The sequence below is a fragment of the Euphorbia lathyris genome, chromosome 2 (genome assembly GCF_963576675.1).
Source record: "Euphorbia lathyris chromosome 2, ddEupLath1.1, whole genome shotgun sequence".
In the NCBI taxonomy this organism is placed as follows: Eukaryota; Viridiplantae; Streptophyta; class Magnoliopsida; order Malpighiales; family Euphorbiaceae; genus Euphorbia; species Euphorbia lathyris.
In genome coordinates this window covers 75,833,953-75,844,098 of record NC_088911.1, presented here as the reverse complement: position 1 = coordinate 75,844,098, position 10,146 = coordinate 75,833,953, and the positions used below count along the sequence as shown (strand labels likewise).

The window sequence follows — 10,146 nt, the reverse complement described above, 5'->3', positions numbered from 1 at the left end:
CAACAATTTGATGATGATGTTGATGATGTTCCAGTTAGAGGTACAAGACTCTTGTCTGAAATTTACAGAAGTAACATTGCCATCTTAGAACCTGCAAAATTTACAGAAGCTGAAAAAGATGACAAGTGGATTGATGCTATGAAAGAAGAGTTGAGGATGATCGAAAATAATGACACATGGGAATTGGTGGATAGACCGCAACACAAACAATCGATAGGCGTCAAATGGGTTTATAGAACCAAACTCAATCCAGATGGTTCTGTAAACAAATACAAGGCCAGATTGGTAGTGAAGGGTTATGCACAAGTGTTTGGTGTGGACTTCTCAGAAACATTTGCTCCAGTAGCTCGACTTGACACAATCAGAATGTTATTGACATTAATTGCACAAAAGGGCTGGAAAGTTTACCATTTAGATGTGAAGTCTGCTTTTTTAAATGGTTACTTACAGGAGGAGATATTTATAGAACAGCCAGAAGGATTTCAAGTTAAGGGACAAGAGGAGAAAGTCTACAAGCTAAAAAAGGCATTGTATGGTCTTAAACAGGCTCCTAGGGCCTGGTACAGCAGGATCAATGATCATCTTCATAATCTTGGATTTATCAAAAGTCCAAGTGAGGCTACCTTGTATGTGAGGCAGACAGATTCTATCTAACCATAGTTTCTGTTTATGTTGATGATTTGCTTGTCACAGGTAATGATGAGAAGTTGATAAACCAATTTAAAGATGAAATGCTCCAAGTATTTGAAATGACAGACCTAGGATTGATGACATTTTTCCTGGGAATGGAGGTGAAACAAGATGATGATGGAGTTTTCATCTGCCAAAAGAAATATGCAGGAGAAATACTCAAAAAATTCCGTATGGAGGATTGCAAAAGCACGACAACTCCAATGAACAACAAGGAGAAATTTAGCAAGGATGATGGAGCTGATAAAGTTGATGAGCATCATTATAGAAGCTTAATTGGTTGCTTAATGTACCTTACTGCAACCAGACCAGATATTATCTTTGCAGTAAGTATACTTTCAAGATTCATGCACTGTGCTAGTGAAATTCATCTTCAAGCTGCTAAAAGAATTGTTAGATATGTCAAAGGCACTAAAGATTATGGTATTAAGTACAGCTACTACCAGAATTTCTTATTTCAAGGGTATTCTGATAGTGATTGGGGAGGCTCAGTTGATGATTTGAGAAGCACAACAGGTTATTGTTTCAGTTTTGGATCCGGTGTATTTTCATGGTGTTCGAAGAAGCAAAATATGGTGGCTCAAAGTACAGCAGAAGCTGAGTATGTGGCAGCTGCTACTGCTGTAAATCAAGCAATTTGGTTCAGAAAGATACTTGGAGATATACAAATGGAGCAAAATGATCCAACAAAGATTTATGTTGATAATCAGGCTGCAATTTCAATTTCGAATGATCCTGTTTCTCATAACACAACGAAACACTTTAAGATTAAATTTTTTTTTTTGAGAGAAGTGCAAAGAGAAGGTGAAGTTAAACTACTGTATTGCAGCAGTGATGATCAAAAAGCAGATATTTTAACAAAGGCTCTTCCAAGAGGCAAATTTGAAGGTTTGAGAATTCAACTTGGCATATGCAGCTATTAAGGCAAGGAGGAGTGTTGGAAACGTGCCATAAAGCTGAAATTAGGTTTTAATAAATTCTGTTATTTTCTAAATTTATTTTAACGTTATATTTACCTAGTCTTTTGGTGCTGTTAGTATCCCTAAAACTTAGGAATGTAATTAGAGTTTTAATTAGATTCTAACTCTATTTAAAGAGTTACAGAATTAATAAAGAAACATTCTGCAGTTTTATAATTCCTATCTTCTTTCTTTTTTTCTTTCTTTCACGCAATATACAACAATTCTCCCTTACAAATTTTTCACATTTTAAAGGACACTGCATGTTAACTAGAAATGCTAACAATATTCTCCAGAAATGATATGATATAATTGTTTGGCTATCCATGTCACTTCAATAAGGCTCTGTAACGCTACTGCTATCTCTTCTGCAATTGTCATTAACAAAACCCTGCATTCTGCACCAAACAAGTTCATTTTAGAACTTGTATATGTAAAAGTCTCGACATATAGACCAAATCACTTAGCCTTACTCCTTCCCCCCCCCCCCCCCCCCCCAAATGTTAAGTATTCTCCGGTTTTGCAAGTATGAGGCAACTCCCCCTTTTGACCCTAACTCCACCCCCAAAAGTATCTCTAAAGAGGAGGTCTAAAGAGGAGGGGGAGGAGCTTATACATGATAATCACCTTTCTGACTAGCTAATGTGGGGTATATAACACAGCCCTCATACCTAGGAATGGAGATCTGAAGCATTGGATATGGCTCTGAATCTGATACCATACTCAGAATCTTACGCCTAATTCCATCTCAAAAGGGATGATTGCCCTAAATAGATAAATAACTATCAACCCCAAAAGGTACCTCAAGGAGAAAAGGGAGGAGTTCCGAACATATATAAATGATGACTACCATTAGCAACTAGCCGATCTGAGATGCTTACCAACTTCAACCCATGAGCAACATTGTCGTTGCTTCAAGTCTTGTTCTCATACTAATTCATCTCTCGTGAAATTTATATATTATCATAAGATAAGAGAATTTTTCTAACCTGGAATCTTTGTGAAATTTAGCAGCGATATGGAAGCAAGAACCTTGTGCTCAATTTGCTCACTGTTTTCCAAACTTTCTTTCAGCCCAGAGATGAGGGCAGAGAATGCAGAGAGGTGCATTTCAGCATCGTACAGGGAAGAAAGTGCACAGCTCAACCATGTAACAGTAATTAGGGATGCTTTCACCAAATCTGAGTTTCGAGAAGCTAGGCACTTCGATATGGCATCTAAGAATGACCTTTTTCCATCGTTAATTAGTGATGTTGACAAGTTCCTTAGCCACTCATTGATAGTCTCTTCTTCATCTTCCTGTATTTAATATAAAGGTACAACTATTTAACATAATTACACAAATCTTCTCATTTTTAACTGTAGAAAATTTAAGTCAAAGAGCAAACGACCAGCTTTTACTTGTAAACAAATTCACAAAATGAAAACAAGTCAGAAAGCAGTATTTCATCATTACAGAAACCCTTTGTAATGAACATGGGAAGTATGAGTTATACAAGCTCAAGGGAGAGATAGAAAGAATGAAGGGATAAGGTGCAAAAATGCTCCTAACGTTGACAGTGAAGAGTAATAATACCCCTAATGTTAAAAATGGTACAATTAAGGACCTAAGGTTGATAACTTGGTCCAATTTTACCCTCTCTAACAGATTTTATTTACACCGTTTATATTTCCGTTAGTTTGTATATCAATTCACAAAAATTACATGTGACTTACCATTATACCCTCATCCTCTCCATCCTTCTGGAACCTCTTCATCTTTCTGGGGAAAAAGAACCCAACTCTAAATGTATCAAAAGCACTTTTTTTCAAACTTCTTAATCTCACAGCCTAAGAACCCAGCAAACTCTTTTTCACAAACTCTTTTTCACTTCACTTCGATTCTTTTTTTTTCACATAACTCACTTTTCGTTGGAAAAGTTAACTTCCATATGTATGGTCGCAAAAGCAGAGGTACAATACACAGTGAATAATCAATTACAAAAGTTGAATTTTATGCCATTGATTTGATTAAAGTTGTGTTTATAGTGGGTAAATGAAAAAAAAAATAGGAAAGGTTAGAGTAAACATCCATTGCTGCCTTAGTAATATGACTTCACTGCAATATGTATTTCTGCTATATACTCTGTTTTTTCTGGAAAATTTCATCCAGAAGATTAAATTAAATATACATGGGTAAAGTTATGTTTCTGCTACAATAATATGGAGTCCTGACCATGTTTTGTTTCTTGTTCTTGAGATTGAACCAGGACCTTCGCATACTTCCATGTGTAATAATGTATTTGCAGCACAATATTGAAATTGATTATTCACTTTAAAGGGTTTTGGACATATTTAGATTTGAGTTTTACGAAGAAGATAGGGGTATAAATGGCATTTAATTAACTCTGTAAGTAAAATCTGTTAGAGAGGGTAAAATTGGACCAAGTTATCAACCTTAGGTCCTTAATTGCACCATTTTTAACGTTAGGGGTATTAGTGCTCTTCACTGTCAACGTTAGGGGTATTTTTGCACCTTATCCCAAGAATGAAATATAGAGACTAAACGTACCAATAAAAGAGAGTCATCTTCTTGACACTTAGCTTCATATTGACTTCTAGATCCTGCTTCTTTTAAAATCCAACTTTCTGTTATCGACTTCCCAGCAGCAGAGAAACATCCTCCTAAGGCGAGGAGAACTCTGCAAGATGATTCTTGGACCTTCTCATCAGTTAGACTGACATTGAGCGCCATTGCAATGGCATCAACAGCTTCCTCCCTGTATATACTGTACTTTTGAGGTTCTACCTGTAGAATATGACAACTCTCAGATACAACAGTTTCAAAGTTCTGATTAGAAATTTTGATGAAAAATATATTAAAAATGGAATATATGATTCTTATAAAAATTATCAGCCAAACGAATATAATAGTTATCAAATTTCAACTGAGTGAGTATACCAGGAGGTCTAGGTGCAAAAGAAGTGAAGCAACCCACGGCATTTGCTCAGGAGGAGATGTTTGAAGATATATCAGCAGGATGTGCTTTGCATTCATTATCTCCTCATCTTGTAAGCCACTTAAAAAGAATTTCACATCTTTCCTGCTGTAAACATTAATGAAGGAAAATGTGATTGCTAAATGACTTCTGATAGAAGAATTATTCCAGAGTCACTTGAACTAATTATAAAGGAGTTAATTTACTGGTATTACGAGAATGAATGTTAAACAACTAAAACAACAAAACTGGAGCAGAAGAGAAGGAAATTGTGCATCAGCAAATAATTCTTGTGTTACTATCCATTAGTCAGCTTGACCATTCATTTATTTATTTATTCTAATAGAGGGTAGTTATTAATTAAAAAATGAATGCAACAAATAGTTCACTATTCAAATAGAGAGTTATTATCTTGATAGATGATTCTATAGAACCGTAACAAACCATGTAATACACTAGGAATACACGAGATACAATGTAGATTAAGAGACTACATTGATATATTTTACTTAAGAACAATACACATATAGATACAAGGTTCTCCTTCAATCAAGGAGAAATTGTAGGCCCACAACAGCCTATAACAATAATTTAGTTGATTTAGGCATGCTTACATTTATTACATTGACTTATTCTATAACAAAAACAAATCACATTAAAATCAAGCTACTTTAACTTATTCTCTCTCTCTTGTGTTTTACCATCAGGTTGAATCCGGGTTCCATTCGAGAAGGGCATACAAAGAGGTAACTCACTCTCATTCACTAACTCTATCTATTTTATTTAGGACTGTATTTTTTTTTCTATAACATCTACTGATACTATATCATTATCAGCCATATCTTCTCAATAATTATCATTAGTTCACCTCTCATCTCATTTCCTTAAAGTTACAAACTAGACTCATTCCTTTGCTGCACACGTTGGTTTTCTAAATGGAGCAGTTTGTTAGCTGCACAAAATAGCTAATGCCACAGTTACTAAGAGGAAAGAAATTTATGCACCTGCATAGGCAAAGTAATTGAATCAGTAGAAGCACAGCATTTCTTCTAGATTTAGGCTGCCTGCTTTGAAGTAGCTCAAAGAGACGATGTCTCTCAATGGTTTTAGCTATTTGGTTTCTGCAACTTGCATCTCCTTCAATACAACATAATAAGAGAGCTGCCACGCGTGTTTTCTCTTCCAAATTTCCCAACTTAAACCTTCTAACAAGAAATTCCAAGCCTCCAAGAGAAACAAGATATTTAGCATTCGCTAGCCTTTCTTCCATGCTGAAAGTAGTAAGAAGCAATTCAAATATAAAAATTGCTGCTTCATCCCTTTCTCGTGATTCAATTTTCCCTGAATTCCTAACTATTTTAGTGGCAAGATCCATAAGATGACTACAGTGCTCCAATTTCCAATTGTCAATAACACGCTTAAGAATACAATTGGTAAATGGAACTGTCTGACATTTTAATTTTTTTCCTGTTACAGGACATGCTTGGTTTCCCTGTTCAAACCAATCCTTGATAGCTTCTCGCTCAAAGGTGTTCCCTGTCTCTAATGTCACAGGATCCTCAAATAACTTACCAGAAAGGGGGCAAATGAAGTCCTTGGGTGCGCTTGCAATAAAGGTTCCTTTATCAAAATATTCATAACTTCCTTCTAACTCTGCTTTAGGAGGATGCAGAATGAAGACTAAATTAAAAGAATTGATATCATATATATACTGATATGTAAAAATAATAAATAAATAAAGAAAGAAAGAAAGAAAGAAAAATTGATGTGTATACAGAGCATGATCGTTTGAACTCACCTAGTTCATAAGAATCTACGACTTTGATAGGCTGTAGCTAGAAAAGGAGATATCATATAAGAAACTATCAGGAGACAAAACTAACAGGATGGAACATTAGATGATAAACAAAGTATGCACCTGCATACAATTCCCATAATACATCGAAAATACCTTTCTTGTTTGTGAAACAACAGGAATAGTGAGATCACCCGACTCCTCAGTTTGATGGAGTTGAAAAACAGATTCTGCCAGGTTCATGAGGATTAACTCATTTGATTTTGTATATGAAAACGCATTTAGCAAATGGAAATTTCCTGCAGGTTCTTGGTGCCCTTTGAAGTTACTTATTACATCATTGATATCCATTTTTGGTGGGGAACTCATTTTAATCAACTTGCATTCTTCTTCGGATACTGATAAGCTCTCATAGTCCTAGTAAAATGTAAAATTCTTAAAATCATTTATAAATTATTTGGAAGGGTTAAGAAAAATCATGCCTCAAGAAAATTCAGAATAAGGCGAGAGTATATAATATATAAATATATTTGAATGGAAACAGGTTGCAAAGCCAAGTGAGGCAGCCGCTAATCCCAACTAGGTTGGCACCAGCAGCGAAGACCCGATATACATACATATATATATATAATAAAAAAAAGTTGGAAGTTCCTTACAGAGAGGAATGCATTCTCTTGTGTGTCTCCTCTGCAAGTTTTTTCCAAGTCTCCGTCCACATATTTAACTATTTCAGAGGAGTAGGTTAATTGTTCATTGACTTCAACAGCAGAACCATCACAAGTTGCTCCACCATTATCAATGTTCTCCTCAGCTTGATAAGTTTCATGACTACTTGAATGGCCAAATACAGTTTCATACAGCTTCTTATTAACCATTGGCCGAGGCGAGAAAGAATCAGAAGGTATACTTAGACCTGAAGAATAATCCTGTGAATTTGCCACCTGAACTTCCTGAAATGACATTGTGGGGATGTGTACAGAAGGAGGAGAAGAGGCTTCAATCCCCTCAGTGAGCCAATCTTTGTAGTAAACTGCAATCTGGTAAGTACCAGAATCGAGAATTTCATTGTAAACTTTGTCAAGAAGCTTGAGTTTCCTTATCCTGTTTGGTGCATTTTTTAGAGAATCAGCTTCCTGATTGTACCACTCCTCCAAATGTGAAAGGTGTGGAAAGAATAGATAGTCAAAAAGTTCACGCAACAAATGTACTCGTGCTAAAAATGGAGAATCACAGAATACTTGCAAAAGATATTTTGCTGATACCTTATCCTTCTTCTGTAACTTATAGGCCACGCTGAGATAAAGATGTGCACAAGCAGACAATCTGGAATTTAGAATTCCTGCTGTAGATCCCTCTTGCAAATCATTTGAGTTCAGACTTGTGATCATGCTGAGCTGCATTGAAGCTGTCATCAAATCCTTTGGGCTTGAAACCTCCTCTGCAGCCTTTTCCACCGTCTCAATTGCCTGTTCAAGATTGGTAATGACTTTGCTCTTACTTATGTAGGCTTCTCCATCTTCATTTTGACTAAGGGAAGAGAAACAGTTTTGACGAAGCTTGATACGAAACTCATCATCTTTGAGGAAACTCTTGATGTAGCCATTTAAGATGGAGACCATGGCTTTGATAGCGACCTCATCAAGGGCAAGTTTAGGAAGTTCTGGTGAAACATTCTTGAACTTTTGTCTCTCATCACCTTCAAAGTTTTTCAAGCTTATGGAACTTCTAACAGAACTCTCATAAGATGGACCCGGATGGCCCAAGATTTTCTTTTTTCTATCTGTTGAAGATGTATAATTGATAATATTTTTGTCATGATTGTTAGAGTTCGTCTTAGATACTTTCCTGCTGTCCCCTTTCCTCTCCAAGTACCTATGCTTTTCTCGATTTTCATGAGAAGATCTTCTACTCCTTTCCGAATTATACACTTTATCAGAAGATAGGTCCTTAACTCTTGTATCTTCTTCCACACCAATCTCAGTTATTTCCCTTTCCTCAGAATATGCAAAATCATTATTTCTCTTGCTATTAAGAAAATCATTTGACAGGCGGCTTAGGTGATGTCTTTCTGAAGATTCTGTTTTTAACCTTCCATCTTCTCCATTTTGTCTTGAAACCAGATAATCCCTTGGTCTTCTGCTTGAACTACTGTCACTTGTTGGTAATTCACCTCTCACAATGTATCTAGATAGATCAGACCTTGTCCTCTCCGTCTTAACCCTATGACCTATTGGGGAGTCTTTCTTCAATTTGTCTTGAGAAGGATGTAGAGACTTAAGGGCAGCATCTGCTCGGAAGGAAGCTCTTGATGTCATCCCTGATCTTCTACCTCTAAACCCTTCCTCTGCAAGAAGCTTCTCCAAAGATGATGCCATTTCTGCTACTGATAACAGAATCCACTGCCCTTGAAAATTATACCCAAGAAAAAGCTCAGAAATCCAAAATCATGGATCAACAATTCAAATAATAATATCTAGAAAAGCTAAACAAGAACAAAATTACTTATATACTGTATCAGAATGGCTGTCAATTTCAATGTATATAATATTTTTTAAGCATATGAATTCAATTTGCAGCACAGTAAAAACTATTCAAAAGTATGTGAATTGATGTTTACATACATAAAGCTGAAACTTAATCTCCAATTAAAATTCATTAAAGAATGTGGTTCAGTACTTTGATCAAACATACAATTAGCAAGTTAGGGACAGAAAACAAGAGGTTATTAGAAACTAGAGAAATCAGGCATACGCAACTGAATTTCGAACTGAAACAGTTAAATGGAATCAGGAACAAGGATACATACGGAGCTTGAAGCTACTTGCCGCAATCCATCACCGCATTAATTTGGCAAATATTTTACGGATTGGAGTTGTTTTTGGATGATTGCTGGGAAATGGGAAGTAGAGAATAGAAATAAAATAGAAGAATATTTGTAGAGAAAAACAAGAGAAAGAAGGAGATGCTTTGAAAAGAAAAGCCATGGTGTTGTATATAAAGGACTGCAACAGAGAACAAAAAACAAAGAGTTGGAAGGAAGGAAATACAATAGGCAACAAGAGAAAGAGCAAGAGTGAAGAATGACAAAAGGAAGATGACAAATATCAATATGTAGGAACGAAGATTATGATTAAGTCGTCGGAATGTAATTGAATTATTATTCTAATTTATATGTGATAGAATCGTAAGCATGAACTGAACTCAACCAAGTGGCAGAGGTTTTAATTATATTTTTATTCCTATTTAATCTTATAAATATAAATATAAGGAAAAAAGAGAGTATAAAATTGAATCAAAATATCTATATTTTATACCTATTTAACCCCTCTACTCCATGTGTTATATATCTAGATTATGTTTGTATAACTTTTCTAAACTACCTTTAATATGTTTGTAATTTTACGCCGCGTCTGTCTTCCTTCCGTCCGACTTCATATATTTCATGATATGCGAAATCTACGAAAATAATGTTTGGGTTATTAGATGATTTCAATTCGCAGATTTCTCAATATGCGAAGTCCGAACGTGTTTTTGCGAAGTGGTATATAATAATAAAAAGACATCTCAACAAGAGATTCCAACATTAAACTCGTAACATTATCAAAATTTACAACAAAATTGCCACAATAACAACACTAAAATCATAACATTATCAAAATTTACAACAAGATTGCCACAATAAACTCTTAACAAATCAATTCAAAGTGAACGTGACGAATCTGGA

At 35.4% G+C, this 10,146-nt stretch overlaps 1 protein-coding gene across 6 annotated transcripts; it reads right to left on the bottom strand.

The window, feature by feature from the left end:
* Positions 1-1,821: 1,821 nt before the first annotated feature.
* Positions 1,822-9,541, bottom strand: LOC136218634 (putative E3 ubiquitin-protein ligase LIN-1). 6 transcript variants are annotated; one of them, XM_066005647.1, is made up of 9 exons: positions 9,229-9,541; positions 7,079-8,826; positions 6,579-6,839; positions 6,426-6,462; positions 5,632-6,283; positions 4,591-4,735; positions 4,201-4,437; positions 2,639-2,948; positions 1,822-2,047 (listed from the first exon to the last, which is right to left on the bottom strand). In XM_066005647.1, exons 2-9 carry the CDS (start codon positions 8,795-8,797, stop codon positions 1,929-1,931), a joined length of 3,480 nt encoding a protein of 1,159 aa, XP_065861719.1. In that variant the 5' UTR covers positions 8,798-8,826; positions 9,229-9,541; the 3' UTR covers positions 1,822-1,928. The 6 variants fall into 6 exon arrangements, with proteins under 6 accessions (XP_065861719.1, XP_065861718.1, XP_065861720.1 ...); XM_066005646.1 differs by having other exon boundaries at positions 7,079-8,821; XM_066005648.1 differs by having other exon boundaries at positions 5,632-6,280; positions 7,079-8,821.
* Positions 9,542-10,146: the final 605 nt, after the last annotated feature.

Bases quoted from the DNA above. Each gene is read 5' to 3' on its own strand.
- LOC136218634 (XM_066005647.1), bottom strand. From the start codon at position 8,797: ATGGCATCATCTTTGGAGAAGCTTCTTGCAGAGGAAGGGTTTAGAGGT. The intron at 4,736-5,631 runs GTGCATAAATTT...TAATGTTTACAG, and splicing joins CAATTACTTTGCCTATGCAG to CAGGAAAGATGTGAAATTCT. The intron at 2,949-4,200 runs GTACGTTTAGTC...TATTAAATACAG, and splicing joins AAGATGACTCTCTTTTATTG to GAAGATGAAGAAGAGACTAT.